This window comes from Propithecus coquereli, unplaced genomic scaffold (genome assembly GCF_000956105.1).
Source record: "Propithecus coquereli isolate 6110/MARCELLA unplaced genomic scaffold, Pcoq_1.0 Scaffold1, whole genome shotgun sequence".
Lineage (NCBI taxonomy): Eukaryota > Metazoa > Chordata > Mammalia > Primates > Indriidae > Propithecus > Propithecus coquereli.
In genome coordinates this window covers 3,180,395-3,200,977 of record NW_012133857.1, presented here as the reverse complement: position 1 = coordinate 3,200,977, position 20,583 = coordinate 3,180,395, and the positions used below count along the sequence as shown (strand labels likewise).

The 20,583-nt window shown below is 47.0% G+C and overlaps 1 protein-coding gene across 1 annotated transcript; it reads left to right on the top strand.

Moving 5' to 3' along the window:
* Window positions 1–18,843: 18,843 nt before the first annotated feature.
* On the top strand, window positions 18,844–20,253 carry CX3CR1 (chemokine (C-X3-C motif) receptor 1). The gene has a single exon (XM_012647908.1). The coding sequence runs from the start codon at window positions 18,844–18,846 to the stop codon at window positions 19,906–19,908; it is 1,065 nt and encodes a 354-aa protein (XP_012503362.1). The 3' UTR covers window positions 19,909–20,253.
* The last annotated feature ends 330 nt before the right edge of the window (window positions 20,254–20,583 follow it).

Below are 20,583 nucleotides of genomic sequence, written 5' to 3'. Positions count from 1 at the left end.
TTTTTTTTTTGCTTTGAAAGAGCAGTCTATAAAGGTACCTAAGAAAAACGATTCTTGCTGTATGACAGGTTAACTGTCATGCAACACTTCCTAATCTGGCTTCACCTGTGTTCACTTGAACCCACACACTACCCAAGTTTTCACTGACAACAGCAGCCAAATAACTGCTAATTTCATATATTCTGAGTGCTCAGTAATTAGATGGTCACATGTTTCTTTCACTGTCTTTACTATCTTTGCACCTTGTAGTGTACTTTTAAAACAATGTCAATCTGCTCAGGTGCATTATTGGCTCTGAAGGATTAAAAAGTATACCTAAGATCGCTCAAATTCTTGGTTCAAGTTTGTCCAACTGAGGAAGTTTATCAGGAGCTAATTTGGCTTGCACTGGACCCAGAATCCCCCTCATTTTGTGGTCCAGTTATATTCTTAGACTGAACAGTATCCACTACAGCCCCAAAGCACAATTTGACTCCATAATATCACCTGTTGTTAGTTTCTTAGGGTCAGTGGACCTGCTGCATTTGTGCCAACTAATACAAGGCTCCCTCTGGATTCATCCCTCCACCTTTGTGTTACATCATAAGCTCCTGGATTTGTGTTGTTGCTGGAATGACAGTTTAAAATAAATAAAATCCTCTTGAAGCCAATACTTTGGGAAACTTCGCTGTCACTTCTATAGTCACTGATGCCACCTATATAAGGCTATCCTGTAGGTGCATTATACCCTAGGCAGCTAGCTGAACTGATAGCCTATTTTTCAATGTCTGACCAATTGGTAGGGACCAGAAGTTTTGATGTTTTATTCCCCAGGTATTATATTATCTGTACAACGACAACAGAAAAAGCTGCTTTCAGGACATTATGAGAGCCAGCCATTATTTTCTTTATTTTTTAAAACAGACCCTCCAGAATATCAGCAAGCAATGTAAAGATATTTTAGCAATTAATTTGAAATTCCCTATGTAATTCAAAGGGCTAAAATGGAAATATTTTTATAGTTCAATTTGTAGTTCATTCATTTTCCATTATTCTCCATTGCTAAGTTCTACTTTATTGGGAACACATACCATATTTGGGGAGGGGGCAGTTTCTTTTAATATTGCAAAGCGAATAGTTGAGTGATGCCTAAGAATATTTTATCCCCAATACTCCTAGAGTTCCTTGCCAGATCCTGTTACCTATTGTTCCAAAAGGGAAGTGCTTTTTATCACTGTTGAGCAGAATCTTGCAACAGATGATGTGAAAACGTAAACATTAGGACAGAAGGAGGCAGTAAGTGGCACTTTCCTCCTTTCCAACTCTCCAATTTTCTGTCTGATTTTTTTCTCTTGTCAGGGGGAGAAGAGGAAAAAGAAACTTTTTTCTGCTTCTGAGATCTCCCAGTGTGTGGCTTTAGACTTGTCAATCAGTTTTGGATTCTCACTTGGCCCTCGGCATGTCCAGGTCTTTTACAATTCTCTGCATTCTCCTTTAGCAAATTCCCTCCTCTCTCTTCTGCCACCCTCTCCTGCGGCTGCCTTCTCATTGTTCCCTGCCTGTGTTTGGAATCAGGAAGTTCCAATCCTGACTTGAGACCCTTTTTCAGCTGTGTGGCCTAGGACTCACTCTTTTCACCACTTCATCATCTGAAATGGAAATAATAATACGTAACTGGAAGATGAAGACGAAAAAGAGCTATTATGGACAATGCACCTGGCACAGGGCCGGGCACGGAGAAGTGCTTGGCATATATCACTTCCTTCCCCTTTACCCGGCAGCTTCCCTCACATCCGCCCATTGATTCGTTTCTCTGACGCTATCACTTTTGTCATGTTACTTTCTAAGCTCCAGGCTTTAGACATGAGAGGTCTGATTAAGAGCTTAGACAAGGGTTTCTCCACTGTTTCTTCATTATCACCCCCCAACGAGTCTCTTTAGACATTATATTCCTAATCTCCTCCCCCCACCATGGAGTTTTAATTCCATAGATATGCCATCTGCCTATGTACTGTGTGTATATCTGTGTTTGATGCATAAAGCACAAGAACCCGCCAAGAACCAATTTTCACCACCTCGGAAACAATGTCACCCTCGCTGAGAATGCATGGTATGCACCATGAAACCTCAGTGCTGAAGTAAAATCCTGGCCCTGCCACATAGCCACGTATGAGCTGTGCGGCCTTGAGCAAGTTCCATAAATTCTCCTTGCCTCAGTTTCCTCATGTATAAAATGAGCACCATAATAGTACCTGCTCTGTGGGGTCATTGGAAGGGACCACATGAATTCATGTGTGTAGAGGACTTAGCACGTGGCCTAGGACAGGGCCAGTGCTGCACAACTGTCTGCTGTGATTGTTCCTGAGCTCCCAGAGGCCATAGTACAATGTGGAAGTACCTTGGCCAGGTGTTCCAGGTGGATCACACCTTCACTTCCCTGTCCTGTGTCTCCCTCACTCCCACAAAGATTTACTCAAACCAGCTCCCAGTCCTTGCCTGTCTTGTGCGAGCCCATCACTAGCCAGGCTGTCCCGCCATCCTCACAGCTCCTCTGCCTGGGCTCTTGCCTTTACACCGGCTCACTGCACCCTCATTTCTCTGCCCAACAGAAGCCAAGCTGTCATCTGCATTTAGTGTCTCGGCTGGAAAGAAAACTAAAGATGCCAAGAACTTGTGAACAAGGGACAGCTCCAAGAGAGAGTTAAGCCAAAGGGGCTGGGCACAAAGAGGAATGAAGACAGGATCTGAGGAACGAGGCTGCACGGGGTGAGAGTACTGGGCAGGGGTGAGCAGAGGTCCAGGGAGGAGAGAGCCCCCAGCAGAGCTAGAGATTCCTTGACAGAGGCCCATGGAGGGAGCAAGAAGGCTGCCGAGGCTCTTCTCATCTCTGTGAGTATGTCAAGAATGCAAAGCCCCAACGCTCTTTGCTTGGTCCATTTCTCAGAGTTGAGTTTGCAGTGAGCAACCTTGAGAGATGAGGTGACATCTCCCTCAGAGCCAAAGCACAGGCTTGTTTACTGCTTGGTATAAAATGGCACATTTCCCAAGCTCAGAGTTCCTCTCCTGTAACTCACCCTGCCTTACAGGTGTCCTTCTGGGCCCATAGCATCACCCTGCAAGGATTGGAGGGCAAGGGAGGCAGTACACTGTGCTCACGCTTGCAGTGCATAAACCCCTGTCTGCTGCCAGCGGCTGTGGGACAATAAAGGCTTATTTATTTGTTAGCTTCAAAGGGGAGTAAAATCACGTCCCAGGCCCGACAGCCAGGTGAGGTGGGAAGGGAAGAGCACTGCCACGTGCACAGGCCAGGAGATGGTGTGCCGGGGGGAGTGGAAGCGGTTAGAGCATAGTAGGAAGTGAGAAGGCGGATCCTGCTAAGGCCATGCTTGCAGGGCCACGGACTTAAATTAGGAATGAGGAGCACCCTTGGAGGCTTTTAATTTGGCAAATTTCGGCTCCAGAAAGAGCTCTCTGGCTTCTGGGTGGAGAGTGGCCAACAGGCTAAGTAGCGAGAGGAAAGACAAGAGAGGTGGAAGGTTGGAAAGACGTGGGAGTTGCCGGGCTCAGGCTGGAGGTGGAGACGTGGGGTCATGACCACAGAGGGGCTTACTGACATGGAGTGGGTGAGATTGTCCTGGAAGAGCCGGAAGAGGGGGAGTCTTGGCTGGATTCCAGAAAGGAGCCCTCGGAGGAGCAGGGGAGTCAGAGGCAGGGAAAGGGGCTGAAGCGCTGGCCCTGCTGAGTGGACCCTGAGAGAAGTGTCATGGAGGGGGTGAGAAAGGCCAGTGTCAGAAGGGGCCCGACTCTGCACGCATCTGGCAGCCTTCTGGCCAAAGGGAAGAGAAAGGTGTCCAAATACGAAGGCCAGAAGAAGACAAAGAAAGGAAACCGGCAGTGGACTTCCTCAACTGTGGCCAGGCCACCAAGCCTGAGCCTGCGGCCCCAGCCCCCTGCTCTGTCCTGGTCAGTGCTGCACCTGGGGCAGAGGAGGCAAGGAGGGGCACGGTGGGGGTGCACGGATCACCCCGCCCTCAGGAGACCACAGCGACTGGAGCTAAGGGAGTGGTGGGCGCGGGCTGGGATGTGGGCAGCAAGGAGCCAGGAGAGGCTGCCAAGGAGTCACCCATCATCTAAAGAAGGTGTACGGAAGGCACACCTTGGGCCAGGCCCTGGCAAGGGACGGATCAGAATTAGTATTTGCAGTGAGGACGGGTCAGGCAGGTGATGAGTGATGGGAAGGCCAGATGGCCTAACTGGCCAGGCCAGGGAGCGGGCGAGGGCCTGAGAGTCAGGGTGGGGCAGGGGAGAGGAGCCTGGGCCAGGTCCTGGGGGAAAGCTGAGACCTCAGGCGAGTGACTTGGGCTTGTCTGACTGGTATAGGGAGCCACTAAATGCTTAGGGGCAGGGAGGTGAGGAACAATATTTATTAAGCGTCTACCAAGTGCAAGGCACTCACTAAATGTTTGGATACCGGTGCTGCTCAAACTCAGTGTGCCTACCAGTCCCCTCAGAATTACACTAGAATGCCGTTTCTAGTTGAGTAGGTGGAGGGTGGGCTGTGAAGTGCTGCATTTTGCATAAGCTCCCAGCTCCTGGACCACACTTGGAGGAAAGGCTGTGCTCATTTAATCTGCACCCTGATGCTGTCCAGGGAGTACTATGCGCTCCCTTTTACGGGGGCCTCACCCCGTGAGCTTTCACAGCCTGCCTGAGGCTCCCCGCTGATGACAGGCTGGCTGTGCTGAGCTGACCACAGGGCCTGCCCCCTGCCCTCCACCCAGGTGAGGGCACAGCCCCCGGGCACAGCACCTCGCTCCCTAGCGCCCCGGTCTGCCCCTGGGCTTGGGTCTTCCTCCTGCGGTGTTGGCCTTCAGCCTCTGAGCTTGTCTGCGGCAGCATCTAAAGATAGTCTATCTCACAGGAAACCAGATACTATTGGCTAACTTTGCAAATAAAATGCCCTCAGAGGGAGGAAAAGGGAAATACTCGCCTCTGGCGGAGTCTGCGTGGGACAGGGTGACTGATTGGCACGTGTGGAGGTCCCCTTCCCAGGTCCACCCCAGGTAGGCACAGAGGACTCATTGGTCACCTGTTGCAGGGTGGGACGGGGCACAGTGGTCAAAGCAGGTTATGATGATGGTTTGCTTGAGTGGACAATGGAGACCATTTTCCTGAGGATGTTGCAGCCTGCAAGTGTCCAAGGCGGTGGAGGAATGGCAGGCGGTGAGTGATTAGATGGTTTATAACACACCCAACGTGATGGAATGGGACTACAAGCACTTGTAATTACATGTTAGGAGAAAACTAGTAATGACATGGAGAAGAGCTCATGATTTGACATTAACTGACAAAAAAGCATGATCCATGATATAAAATTGCATCTGAATGAAATTGAGGAATTATTGCTAATTTTTAAAGATGAGAAATAGTACTGAAGTTATTATTGTTTTTTAAAGAGTCCTTATCTTTTAGAGGCCCACACTTAGATGTTTTAAGTTAAATAATCCAGTAGGGACATAAGGTGGGAAGTAGATGAAATATTGACCACGAGTTGACAACTATAAGCCAGCAGATGGGGACAAGGAGGTTCTCGCTGCTTTTATACATGTTTGAATATGTAATAATAAAGAGTTTTGAAAATGTCATCTGCATTTTAATGTAAACGTAAATGTACTTAATATAAATATAAAATATGTATAAGATTAGATGGAGAGAAGCTAAGATTGCTGTGATTGATTCTAGAAAGTTGGATTGTGGACAGTTTTGTGAGATTTTTTTTTCCTTTTTCTTCCATGCTTTTTTGTGCCATCTACAATTTTCATAATGAGCATATATTGTATTTATAATAAAAACTATTTTAATTAATAAATCGCTGGCACAAATTCAATGTTCAATTTTGATACATGCTGTTAAGACCATCGTGAGGACCCTCAGGCCCAGAAAGCTTTGTGTCATTGGCAAACATGGTCCTTGGGAAGAAATTGTGAGTGCCAGACAGGACACGCATCAGAGCCCCAGCCAGGGGTGGCTGCGTCTTGTCCCTCAGTGCCTGCCTAGTGTCCGGCAATCGCAGCCTCACAGAGTCCGCAGTCCCTGCTTTGTGAGTTTATAGCCAAGTCCAGAGAAAGGCTAGAGAATTTTAGTATTCTCTTACACATCATACCCCACCAAAGTTTTTGTTAATTTTTCAAATACTTGAAATAGAGAACTTGGGGTAGAAAAAATTGAGCCAAAAGGAAAGAAGATCGAACGGTGTGAAAGCAGGCAAAAAAGTTCCCGGCTCCAGGGGAGTCAACCCACGCCCCAAGGGCACTTTGGAAGGACCTGGGCTTCCTGAGAGGAGGCGGGGTGGGAGGGGCGCCTGGGCTGCTGAGCCTTGGGGACCACTGTGGGTCGGGGGCGCAGTGACTGGGGATTGGGAACCCTGAAAAGAAAAATGGGCTCAGGAAGGCCAGGGTGGATTCCATCTTTCACCTTGCTCTCTGCTTGGCTCTATTTTCACAAGGCAATGTGGGGTAGGAAGTGATCTTGACCTCAGTTTTGGTTTGATTCCCCCTTGGCCCTCAGGCTGACCTCAAACTAACGTGGCACGTACCACACCCCAGGAAGAGAGCAGCTGCCACCGTCAGCCACATGCCAGGCTTCATAAATCCACCTCCCAGCCCTGCTCCGCAACTGTCCCCACTTCGCAGGTGGGCGGCGGAGGCAGTTTGGCTTTGGAACGAAGTCCTGGCTCTGCACTGAGTAACTGTGCGCATCACTTCCTAAGTCCCTTTCCTGCTTTCAAAATGGAGATTGGCCATGAGCCCTTGAAGCCAGGTAAAGGATACGTGTTGACATTCTGTGAGGATTAGGGCATGATATTAATGTATGAAGTCCCAAGCATGCTGCCTGGACTATCTTTGGTGCTCAAGAAACAACGTATATTGTTATCATGTGGAAACCAAGGATCAGAAAGTTTGAAGAACGCTGACTGCTATTGAATGCGATTGTGAGGCATCCAGAGGTGTGGAGCAGGAGAGAGCTGACCCAGTTCAGGACCAGCTTCTATCCCCTTCCCTACCCAAGCCCGGAGGCACCCCTCCCCCACCCTGAGCAGCTGCCGCAGAGCAGCAATGTCAGGTATGGTCCTCCCAAACCAGAGACTTCCTGTCCAAGGTCCAGGCTTCCAGCTGTTCCTCCAACCACTGACCCAGAGTCCTGAGCTCAAAGATGTTCAGAACCAGCACCTGTCACAGATGAGCTGAACAGGGAAGGGAACTCCTGCTGCTCCAAACCAGGTCACAGGCACAGGAGGCAGTGGAGCCAGGAGGACAGAGTCCAGACTGTGGCTGACTTTTCTGAGGACTGTTCTGATTCCTAGCAGCACAGTCCAAGAATTCCAAGAGGCTGCACTCACTCACTGTGCCCAGGAGAGCCAAGGGAAGGTTGAGCCTTCCAGCTGAATCTTGATCCTGCCTTCCCTCGCTGGGTGCTCAGAATCCGCTAGCTGCCGCACAGGTGGAATTCCCATGGCACTCTGGCCACCGTTGGCACTTCAAGCAACTCATCTTCTTGTTTGGCCAAACTGAAGCTGTTTTATATTGTGAAGCTTGGCAGGGAAGAAAACCTGTATTCCATCTCTTTACTTTTTTTCTTTTAAATTATTATGAGTATGTGATAATTGTGTATCTTTATAGGGTACATTTGATGTTTTGAAATAGGCATACGATGTGGCTTAATCAAATCAGGGTTAGTGGGGTATCCACCACTTTAGGCATTATCATTTCTTTGTGTTGGAAACATTCCAATTCCACTCTTTGAGTTATTTTAAAGTATACCCTAACTTATTGTTGATTATAGTCACTTTGTTGTGCTATCAAATATTGTTCATTCTATCTAACTAGCTAGCTATATTTTTGCACCCATTAACCATCCCCTCTTTAGCACCCCCCTCCATTGCTACCCTTCCTGGCCTCTGATAATCATCATTCTACTCTCTGTCTCCATGACATCAATTGTTTTTAATACATAGTTCCCACATGATGAGTGAGAACATGCGAGATTTGTCTTTCTGTGCCTGGCTTATTTCACTTAACATAATGTTCTACAGTTCCATCCATGTTGTTTCAAATGGCAGGATTTCATTCTTTTCTATGGCTGTATAACATTCCATTGTGTATATGTACCACAATTTCTTTCCGTTCATCCACTGATGGACACTTAGGTTGATTCCATATTGTGGCTATTGTGAATAGTGCTGCAATGAACACGAGAGTGTAGGTATCTGTTTGATACATTGAATTCTCCTCCTTTAGATATATACCCAGCAGTGGGATTGCTGGGTCACATGGTAGTTCTAGTTTTAGTTTTTTGAGGAACCTCCACACTGTTCTCCATAGTGGTTGCACTAATCTACATTCCCACCAACAGTGTATGGGGGTTCCCCTTTCTCCACATTCTCACCAGCCTTCATTATTGCTTATCTTTTTGATAAAATCTGTTTTAACTGGGGTGAGATGACATCTCATTGTAGTTTTGATTTGCGTTTCTCTGATGACTAATGATGTTGAGCATTTTTTCATATACCTGTTGACCATTTGTACGTCTTGAGAAATATTTATTGAGATTCTTTGCCCATTTTTAACCAGATTATTTGATTTTTTTTTTTCCTATTGAGTTGTTGGAGCTCCTTATATATTCTAGTTGTTAGTCCCTTGTCAGGTGGGTAGTTTGCAAATATTTCCTCCTATTCTGTGGGTTGTCTCTTTGTTGATTGTTTCCTTTGCTGGGCAGAAGCTTTTTACTTTGATGTAATCCCATTTGTCCAATTTTGCTTTGGTTGCCTGTGCTTTGGGGGGTATTAATCAAGAAATCATTGCACAGACCTATGTCCCCAATATTTTCTACATCTCCTTAAATATCTTTCCAGACCACCTTTGTTCTTTTCCTTAAACCTATGTTTATTGTGAAATACAGCACACTGAAAAAACAGTGTCTGGGTTAACAACATATTAGAATGGATCTCCCTCATTACCACCATCTGGGGCAGAGGAGAGAACCTTGCCTGCACCCCAGGAGCCTCCCTCTTCCTGACTACAGCCTCTTCCTTTCCCACAAGTAATCACAAGCCTGACTTCCATGGTGATTGCTTCCTTGCTTTTCCTTATAGTTTGACCCAATCTAAATATGCACCCCTAAACAGTATTGTTTAACTTTGCCTATTTCTGATCTTCATATGCCTGGATTCATATAGTAGGTCAACTTTTCTTTTTCATTTTTTTTTTTTTCGTTTTGAGATGGGGTCTTGCTGTGTTGCTCAGGCTTGTCTTGAACTCCTGGGACAAGGGATTCTCCTGCCTCAGCCTCCCAAGCAGCTAGGACTACAGGTGTGCACCACCATGCCTGGGTAATTTTTTTTTGTAGAGATAGAGTCTTGTTGTGTTGCCCAGGCTTGTCTTGAACTCCTGAGTTCAAGCAATCCTCCTGCTTCGGTCTCCCGAAGTGCTGGGATTACAGGTGTGAGCCACCATGCCTGGCCTCGGTTCATTTTTTGGTCTGACTTCTTTGGCTCAGTATTGAACTTTTAAAATGCATCCACACTGTAGATGTACTGCACAAAAATTTTCATGGCAACATAGATCGAACTAGCCCCAAACTGAAAGTACTCACACGTGCATCAGCAGTAGAAATGACAATAAATTGTGAAATATTCACACAGTGGAATTCCATACAGCAATAAGAATGAACAGAGTATAGCCACAGCAATAGCATGGGTGAGCTGCTTCCAGAAATGCTGAGATGAATTTACAAATAAACACAAATTTACAAATAAACACAAATTGGTCCATATCCATGAGGTACTTAATCCAGTGCATCTCCACCAGACACAATTTGTATTTCCATGAACAATTATTAATATTTGCACTGCTATCAGTTTTCTACAATTTAAAAATTAATAATGTAACTTGTCTCAGACAATGAAAGGGGCAGATAGCCCCAAAGGGTGTGCTAAGAAGTACTCTCAGTAATTTTTTGCGTGTGCCTATTTCAAAAGTCTTTAGTAATTTTTCCTTATAGTTCCTTAGTGTGGAGTTTGAGGCCCCTGTATTTACCCCTCTCTTGCCTTCTCAGCCTTGGTGCTCTCTGCAACCTGACCTGAACCCTCCACTCAAACTAAACTGGTATTTCCTAGATGCTGAGCCCTGGCCTTGAAGTTGACATTTCAAAGGGATGGCACTCAGGTCCTTGAGACTTTCCTAGGTCAGAAAGCCAATGAAAGGCCTGTCAAGGTTCAAAAGGGTTTATACATATTCCAAGAGAGGAGAAAGTACTTATAATTACAAGTTGTTTAAAGTAAATTATCTAAGAAAAAAGGAGTGAGGAGAATCTCTTCCCTTATTTTCAACAAGGAGAATTAGGCCTCTTATTTTTAATTTTTATTTGTCCTCACACTAGCATATGGTAAAGATGCTCAAAATATATTGACTTAATAATTGAACAATTAACAAGTCTCTTTCTCAATTATTAAAAGGAGTTATAAAGTGTTTCCTTTCAAAATTTCACAGTTTACTTTCACATAAATACTGTAAAGTACTTTGAAGAGGAAAGGGAAGGGAGGGGTGTCAAACCCAGAATAATGGTAGGTTTTGTAAAGGGACAACCCACTAACCCAACAGATTTCCCTGTTGCTATTTTTCATCTTGGGTGTGCATTTGGGCCATAAAAAACCTGGTGGGTGGCCATGCCATGCTGTTTTAAGTGGGCTCATTTCTATAGGAATACACAGTGACTCAATTTACTTACACAGGGGAAGGGGTACAAGTTGTAAAATGTTTCCTTATAGATCCTTAGCATGGAATTTAAGGTCCCTCCATCTGTCTTCAGCCTTAGCTCTCTCTGCATCCTCAGGGGTGTGTGTTATAAAAATAGCTATCATCATAAATGGGAAATACGTCAGAACCTGGTAAAACCTGGCTTTCCAAACAGCCAGAAGTGTGGGCATGGCAGCTGACTGACAACCTTCCTATCTAGCACAAGGTAAACAAGACTTGCCAGGACTCAAAGTCAACCGATGCAGCTCTCTGTCTTCCAACGGAACACTCACAGGCTCTGACCCAGAAGCATCATGTTCCCTGGGCAGTGTGCTGGGCCGACATTCTGTTGGCATTAGATCACACTTTCGCTGACCTAGGACTTGTGCTGCTCTTTGAGACTGCTTCCTTGTGTTTGATTCTTATTGAAAAATTGAGCATGCCAGAGCCAGCAAGGCCCTTAGAGGTGGTCTGGTCCAGTGCTTTCATTTCACACATCAGAAAACTGAGGCAGAGCTGGAGTGACCTGCCCAGGTCTCCCAGCCATTGGCGCATGGAATGTGTGGGCCCCTGTGAAGTATGTGGCCCTTAAAGGCACCGTGATATATTTGAAAGCAAGTAATAGGCTAACCCTTCAGCCTTTGGCCTTTTCTTCTCCAGAGAAACCAATCCCAGTGTCTTCACTACCATTGATGAGAGCTAGATTCTCGGGGTCCAGCAGTGGGGACCACCTATTATATCTGGAGGGAATGGCAAATAGTATCCCACCTTCCATTTTCCACTTGCCGTTCCCTGAGGGTCTGCCCGCTGCGGTTTGAGTCCAGAAGGGAGAAACACAAGCAATTTAGGGCTGCATCATGGACCAGCTTCTTTTCAGGCCGCCTGTGTCTACTATTTTCAGTTCCAGTTTTAGAGAAGTGGCCTGCGGTAGCCTGCAGATTCCCCTTCCCTTGCGCAGAGCAGGAGCATGGGCTTTGTGGAGAGAGTTGTCTGGGGTTGAGATCCTGGCTCTATTGCTTCTTTGGACAAGTTAACCAAATCTCTCTGAGCCTCTCTTGGGTAATTTGTACGGTGGGGATATGCATTTCTCATGTGGGGTTTTAAGTGGGATCTTGTGTATGGAGCATAACACTTAGCAGGCACCCCGACTGGCTGCCTCCTCTCCTTCTAAACTGGGGCTTTCTAGACATAACATCAGATTCTGGAATGCAAACAGCACAATGGCATGCCCACGGGGAAAGTGTGGATGGGGCTCAAGCAATTCTTTACTTTCGTTTTGTACAAAGCAAAAAATTAGGCCTCACAATTTTCTCGGCATTAGACTGAACTTCAAACCCAGTCTTCACTCAAGGGTTTACTAAAAAGCCATAAACAGAGACCAAGGAGGGTTAAAAAACTAAAAGAAGAAGTCCAGCCGTGGTGGCTCATGCCTGTAATCCTAGCACTTTGGGAGGCCGAGGTGGGAGGATCGCTTGAGCTCAAGGGTTGGAGACCAGCCTGAGCCCTGAGCAAGAGTCAGACCCCATCTCTACTAAAAACAGAAGAAATTAGCCTGGCGTAGTGGTGCGTGCCTGTAGTCCCAGCTTCTCAGGAGGCTGAGGCAGGAGGATTGCTTGAGCCCAGGAGATTGAGATTGCTGTGAGCTAGGCAGACACCATGCCACTTTACTTAGGGCAACAGAGTGAGACTTTGTTTCAAAAAAAAAAGAAGATATCACTGGATTTAGAACACAGCAAGTTGGATGTGAAGCCAAAAGAGAGGGGAAAGCAACATAAAAAGGATGTTGGATAGAAGAAATGGATTGGGGCCGCCTACAAGAGAAGGGAAGTATAGAAAAGGGAAGCTGATTGGAAACAATGGGTAACAATGACTCCCCTCGACCAAAAAAAGAGTTAAAAAATAAATAAGCAGGCATGAGAAAAGGAAGTGGGCCAGAGGAAGTAGACCAGGATGGGCAGTGGAGGAGAGAGGGCAATTTTACAAAGCAGAGCATACAAAATGCATTTCTACTTGGGTACGAAACATACGCGCATCCAAAGCTCTACTTCTAGGTTCAGCTCAAACTCCCAGCTAGATGACATTTACTATAACCTTGACATAACTAAAGAGAGGGTGAGGAGCCTGAGCAGGCCTAGACAAGGTTACATTCTTGCGGGCCACTGCCCTAGGTTGTAAAGTGCAGCCTCAGCTGACAGCGCCTTCATGCTGCTACAGCCCGGCATGCCTGCTTCTTCTTGCCACCCTTGTCCATAGGAGACCTCGCTGAGTAGATGCTGCAAAGGTTTATCTCGTTGGATTCTTACACTTGGTTTCTGGTGTTCTTAGTGGCAAAGGAAAGCGATTGTCCAGCCCAAGGTGAAAGCTACTTAAACCCGAGGGCTGGTCACATTCCCATCTGCTGCCAGGAGACCCTATCTTTAGGCTCAAACCTTGAAAATCTCAGAGGATCCAGAAATAAAAGATCTACTCAGCTCAGGCCCAACATTCCTAAAAAGGTACCTTGCTAAAGCTATCAAGGTGAATGGAATAACTCCCTGACGGAGATGTTGTTCGCTGGCATCAGATATCTGTTATCAATGGTGCCCTCACATGCTCTGGGGCTCTGACACCCAAGGGCAGATGTGAACTGGCTTGAGCATACCATCTACAAGTCCCTTTCCAACCAGATAAAGCCGAGTGTCACCCATGACGCACACTGTTTCTTGACATTTTCATAGAAGATGGAGCTGCAGTTACGCTGGTATCTGTTTCATGATCAGATATGCTCAACAGCCACATGCGAAAGGAGTGTATTGAGATGACAGGTTTTAGTTTCAGGGTTTTTTTTTTTTTTTTTTTTTTTTTGAGACAGGGTCTCACTCTGTTTTCCGGGCTAGAGTGCAGTGGCGTCAGCCTAGCTCACAGCAACCTCAAACTCCTGGGCTCAAGCGATCCTCCTGCCTCAGCCTCCAGAGTAGCTGGAACTACAGGCATGCGCCATCATGCCCAGCTGACTTTTCTATTTTTAGTAAGATGGGGCCTCGCTCTTACTCAGGCTGGTCTCGAACTCTTGAGACCAAGCAATCCTCCCACCTCGGCCTCCCGGAGTGCTAGGATTACAGGTGTGAGCCACCGCGCCCAGCTGAGATGAGAGGTTTTATCTTCCAAGTCATTGTCTGACTGTGAAGAGCTGTTGGGCCCCTGCCCATCTCTGGGGCTCCACTTTGCAAGGCTGATTATCTCTTTTCTTCCTCCTCCAGGCCTCCTATCACTCATTCACTCAACACACCGGGCACCTACTAAGTTCTCAGAGTTCAAGGGCCCCTGGCCCATGATCAAAATGTACCCCTGTGTGCCCTGTGAGCACCCATGGGAGCAGGGCAATCAATAGGGTGCTGTTAGCACTACTCCCATTGAACTCTCTGGAATAAAAGAGTAGGATACAATATTTATCCTTCTACAAATGTTCACATGGCATTCACTCTGTGCCAGGCCTGTCCTATTGAACATTGGCTTGCAGAGCTAAAGAGGACATGGTTCTTTTCTTAGGAACTCCTAGTTCTTGGGAAAGGGGAACAGGCGGAGGGCTATAATGCCAAGTTAAAAAAAATGCTGAGGCTGGACACCTCTGGGCCCAAACTGTAGCCCTACCATACACCTGTGTGGCCTTGAGCAAGTTACTCACCCTCTCTGAGCACATCTACATGCCCATAAAGTACAGATAATCCTTTTATGTGTCAGCTACCACTTATTGAGCAGGTATAGTGTGCTTGTTATTGTCCTAGGTTATTTATTTCAGTTTTCCATATAACTCATATTTTTGTCTATTTTTATTTTTAAAAGCCCAAATAAATTAATTAACATCTTTTTCAAAATAGGTAATACAGGCATATGATAAAACATTCCACATGAAAACTAAGTCTCCTCTCCCACATCCTCTAGTCTCCACAGCCTCTGTCCTGGGATAGTTGCTGTCACCACCTCTAGTATGTCCCTTCAGAGATATTTAAACCTTATACGAAATATACACACATCACTCTTTTCTACAAATGACAGTATACTGTATATATGGTACCTCACCTAGCTTTTTGCACTTGCCAGTATATCTTAGAAATAGTTCCATAACAGAATATATAGATCTGCCTGTGTTTGTTTTTAAGTGGTTGCTTGGTATTCCATTAATTGGATTTGCTGTACTTTAGTCTGATCTGTCCGTACTGACAGACAATGAGGTTGTTTCCCTTCATTTATATTTCAGGCTTGCTGCAGTGGGTACACACTTCCTGGAGCATGTGTATGTGCCTGTCTCTAGTATCCTGTACTAGACACTATATTAGATTTAATAATATTAAATTGCTTATTGGGATAAGCAATACAACAATAAGCAATTATCCTGATAAACAATTTAATGTCATTTCATTCTTATGCTCTCAACAGACCTATGAAGTTGTTTTCTAAAGGAAGAAGCTGAGACCATTGCTCTGATGGTTTTTTACCACTGAGTTTTGGACTCTGTTTGATAGTCATCGTGTCCTTGTGTCTTCTCCCCTGCCAGGGTTTGGCCCTTGAGGCCAGGGCCTGGGTCTCCTTCCTCTTTGCAGGAGGAGGAGGGAGAGTGGGAAGAGCACGGGCCTTGGCGTCAGTCCTGCTTTCCCCACTTGCTGCTATGGGATGGGCCAGGTGCTTGCCCTTGCTGTGCTCCTGTGAGGCACAATGTGTGCAGAATGGAAGTGTGACATGAAGAGCAATAATGTCTCTGGGTGATTAGTGCAGATCCTCAGAATCATGTAGGGACTCCTTCAAAGTGACATCCCTCCTGTAACGTGGTACAGAATGGCTCTCGGCAGGGTCCAAACATGAGCACCTCCCACATGCATAGCACTGTGCCCAAGCTCAGAAGACTCCTGCGGGAGCTGGGGCAGCTCTGGGGCCTTTGCTGCAGATGCCAAGCCAAGCAGAAAGCCAGGATGAGGGCTGCTGAGTGTTGCTGTCCCTTCACTGAGTGGACCCTCTGCATGGCAGGGAGTGATGCCAAGACAGGCTGATGCCTGTGACCAGCCACTTGGCTCTCAGTCTGTGGTATCACCACCAGCCAGGCAAAGTCATCCCTCCCACAGTGTGATCTGAAATTGCATCCCATCTACAGAGGATAAACTGACCCACTTCCTCCATCTGTTTTTATCAAAGTCTTAATCTGCATGAACTTCCCCGTTCAGACGACAAGCTCCTTCATGGCTAAGACTGCCTGACTCGTCTTTCTGTGAGCCCCGTGCCATGCTGAGCCTCTGCCGTGGGTACTTTACACATGTTTGCTGAATGACCGCTGAGTCCCTCCAACCAGGACCACCTCTGGCTTGTTTGTAGTCTTGGTGTACATTAGAGAAGGTGTCTCTGTGTGTGTGGCAGCCTTGAGCCTGGGCACACCGCAGGGCACGGGGCTGGATTTGGGACGCCCCTGCCACTCGGTTGGGCAACCCGTTACTTATTTCTATCTCTGCCTTCTCCCCCTCTTGGCCCAGTTTTCCTCTTCCTCTTGTCACGAATATCCCCTGAGCCATTCAGCAGGGCAGTGAATTAAAACAGGAATTTGCTTTCGGAATCACAGAGAGGATTACATAGATAATGACACATGTAGAGCAAGGGGCCTGGCAGTTTAGTAAAAGCTCGATAAAGAGTGGCTTATTCCCCTTCCTCCCAAATAGTTTGAAAAGAAAGCATGTTTGGTTTCAGGGGGAAAAAATCAACCTTTAACGACCAAATTCCCATGACACCCAGGACAGAGGTGAAACAGGAGAGTCCACAGGCAGCCTCGAGGAGTCTAAAAATGCAGAGGACCTCTGCTTCCTCATGCAATGCAGGAAACAAGCTAATGCTTATTAAGTGCCTGGTGTATGCGACAAACTGTGCCAGGTGCTCCTCTTAGAACAGCTCATGAGAATGAAGCCCAATCTTGCAGATGACAAATGTCAGGCTCAGAACTTCCATGCTCACCTGTCACTCAGCCAGAGAGGGCAAACGCAGGATTCAATCTTGGGAGTGCCCAAGTCCACAGACGTTCCTGGCCTGAAGGACTGACCACAGGCATAGAGAGATGCACAACGATTTTCACTGGCTTTGGCCTCCTCCTGCGGTGAGCTTTGCCAGCTGTTTTTACTGGAGGAGAAGAGGAGGAGGAGGGTGGCTAGCCCAGTGTCCCTAACATAGAATCACTAAGGACTTGACTATTTCTGCTCTTCTACAGCAGCACGTCTGGGAAGATTATGTTCTGGGACAAACTATACACACTAAGTAACAATTCCTGTTTCCCCATGTATCCGCTTGAGTCATACAAAACTGACATTTGTGCAGCTCAAAAATAGCTGCATGTCAGCAATTTTATACTGTTCAATTTAAATATGATTGATTAAGGTCACAGCCAGAGGTTCCCTGAAGCAGAGAAAGCATACACGTTCCCCAGGGCTAAGAACCCCATCACAGCCTGAGCCGGCCCAGGTGGGAAAGCCAGGCCCCTTCAGCCGGGGAGAGTGTGTGAGATGCAGGACGCAGAACAGAGGCTGGGAAGAGAGGGGCCACGCCCTGGCCGGGGAGGGTGCCTTCCCTTGGCGAGACACCGCCTGGGTAAAACCATCATGGAAAGGGTGCAGTGAGGTGTGGAAACTCCCTTGGTTAAAGCGTGGGAGCTTTGCTTTAAGTTGTGGTGAGCAGGGAGGCAGTGTCAACCAGGAGGCACGCTCTGAGCACACCCAGTGTCTGAGTGGCCTGTCTGTGGCGTCGTGAGGAAGAGGAGGAGGTGCTCAGACGAGCAGTGCAAAAGGGCTACCTCTCACTTGGCTCTGGAGTAAATGGCCAGCAAGTCCCAGCTGGGAAAAGCAGGGAGTGGGACAAGCTTTATTTCCCAACCTGTGTGGAAATGTCTTCTTCTTCAATTCCTGCCCAGAAGGAAACAGGAGATATAATAGTAGGGAAGGCCGGGCCAAAGCGAAGCACAGGGCTGATGACCATCGGGTGAATTAGGCACTGGGGGCCAAGCCCAGCAGGCCACTTGAGCCCCGGCCTTCACGTGGGATCAAGCATCCCTTCTGACTACAGAGCCCTGGATGATGGCAGCACCTCCTCTTCACTCAGGGCTGTAGGATGACCAGCCGTCCCAGTTTGCTCGGAACTGAGGGGTTTCTGATGCGGGACTCTCAGGGCTAAAACTGGGAAAGTCCTGGATAAGCCAAAACAAGTGAGTCACTCTATGTATGGCTCTGTCTGATCCCTGCTAAGGAAAAGAAGGACTTGTTGGTTCCAAGAGGAAGAGGAAGAGAAATGGCTCTCAAAAGACAAAGGCAATGCTTGCCTAGCAGGGAAGATACCATGGTCACAAAGGTGGGTTTCCCAGGGAGTGGCTCATCCATCGCACCCCAGATGTGCTGACCCCTGTGTTTTCCCCAAATGCAGGAAACTCGTTTGCATAATTTGTGGTTAGTAGTGTTTTCCCCTATTTAAAAAAAAAAAAAACAAAAAGATAAGGGCTTTTGGGTGTTGGTCTGCTCTGGGCTCTGGGACTGAGAACTGCTCTCCAGGGCTAGTTTCATGGAGGAGAAACGAGGGGCCAGCAGGTGGAGAAGGTGGAAATAAAGGGAGAAGGTGGACAGTCGCCTCGGGGCAGTTGGGACTGGAGGTATGAATTACAGCCGCACCCCACCATCCCGCTACGCCTCTTGCCATGGTCCTCTCTCCCCCATCCACACCTTGGTCAAGCTAGCAACCTTTTGGAGGGACTTTTGAAAGTCAAAGAAAAAAAGATCTGTCTCAAGCTTCGAACGGCCTAGAACCAAATGCTCGCTGAGCCGTTACTGTGTGGCTTTGGGTGTGTCATTAAACTTCTTGGGTACCTGGCTGCCTCTCCTGTCAAAGGAGTCTGTTGCAGCCTCCATCACAAGACTGTTAGGGGATTAGACAAGACAGCATGTGTGAACTTGGGAAATAGCCAACACACATTCGTTTCTTCCTGCCTGCCTATGTGTGGGGCCAGACAGAATTCCACCTGTGTTCCTTGGAGAACTAACACTGTTACTTGTTTTACCTTCTGATCCAGGCCCTCGCCATGCCCACCCTCTCTCCTGAATATCTGGAAAACTTTGAGTATGATGAGTCCTCTGAAGCCTGTGACATTGGGGAAGTTGTGGCCTTTGGGACTGTCTTCATGTCCATATTCTACTCCCTTGTCTTTGCCTTCGGCCTGGTGGGAAATTTGCTGGTGGTGTTTGCCCTCACCAACAGCAAGAAGCGCAAGAGTATTACTGACATTTACCTGCTGAACCTGGCCTTGTCTGATCTGCTCTTCGTAGCCACCTTGCCCTTCTGGACTCACTATGTGCTAAGCGAACAAGGCTTCCACAATGCTGTGTGCAAACTCACTACCGCCTTCTTCTTCATTGGCTTTTTTGGAGGCATATTCTTCATCACTGTCATCAGCATCGATAGGTACCTAGCCATTGTCCTGGCCGCCAACTCCATGAACAACCGGACTGTGCAGCATGGCGTCACCATCAGCCTTGGCGTCTGGGCGGCAGCCATTTTGGTGGCGGCACCCCAGTTCATGTTCACAAAGCAAAAAGAAAACGAATGCCTTGGTGACTACCCCGAGGTCCTCCAGGAAATCTGGCCCGTGCTGCGCAACGTAGAAGCAAATTTTCTTGGCTTCCTGCTCCCTCTGCTCATTATGAGTTACTGCTACTTCAGAATCATCCAGACGCTGTTTTCCTGCAAGAACCACAAGAAAGCTAAAGCCATCAAACTGATCCTTCTGGTGGTCATCGTGTTTTTCCTTTTCTGGACACCCTACAATGTTATGATTTTCCTGGAGACACTCAAGCTCTATGACTTCTTTCCCAGTTGTGACATGAAAAGGGATCTGAGGTTGGCCCTCGGTGTGACTGAGACAGTTGCATTTAGCCATTGTTGCCTCAATCCCCTCATCTATGCATTTGCTGGGGAGAAGTTTAGAAGATACCTTTATCACCTGTATGGGAAATGCCTGGCTGTCTTCTGCGGGCGTTCGGTCCATGTTGGTTTCTCCTCATCTGAATCACAAAGGAGCAGGCAGGGAAGTATTCTGAGCAGCAATTTTACTTACTACACGAGTGATGGAGATGCGTCCTTCCTCTGAATGGATCCTCAATGCTTTGTCTCTACAGAGAACCCAGAGTTCCTGAATCTGACACTGAATAATGAGGACATATTTTTTTCTTTGTTGTTTCTTACATGCAAGAAATGATGGGCCCAAAGCCCACAAAACAACCCTAGTGTGTTTTTGAGAATTATGCTCAAAATTCGAATGATAAAGAGTAGATATATCTCTTAGAGCGAATGTCAGGATTTTGTTGTTTACAAACAACAAAAATTCAGGCCAGACTAGTTTAGTTAAAAAGGGGGTGGTGAATATTGTTCACATTGTGACATGAGCAAAGCAGTGGCTGAACACTCACGGTGAGTGGAAACCAGGGCTTGAAACTACCTAGAATTACCTCTCTCTGACCTCAAATCTTGAGTAGTGACAGATCTCCCAGACTCACATAACACAGCTTTATCACCAAAGAGAGACTGACACCCATGCCTCTCTGGTCCCAAGGTCAAAATTCCCAGGGAAGGGTTCTGATTGGCCAAGTTTGTATGAGGTGCCCATCCCTGGCCCAGATGGTGGTATCCATGGGAAAGGAATATACAAGAAGGCAGATTCAGTCCAATCTCATGGTTAGAAGTGCAGGAAGACATATTTCCAAGAAGTCAGAGGGATAGGTATTGTTCTGATCAGGCAGGACAAGAGCTGCACACCATCCTTACC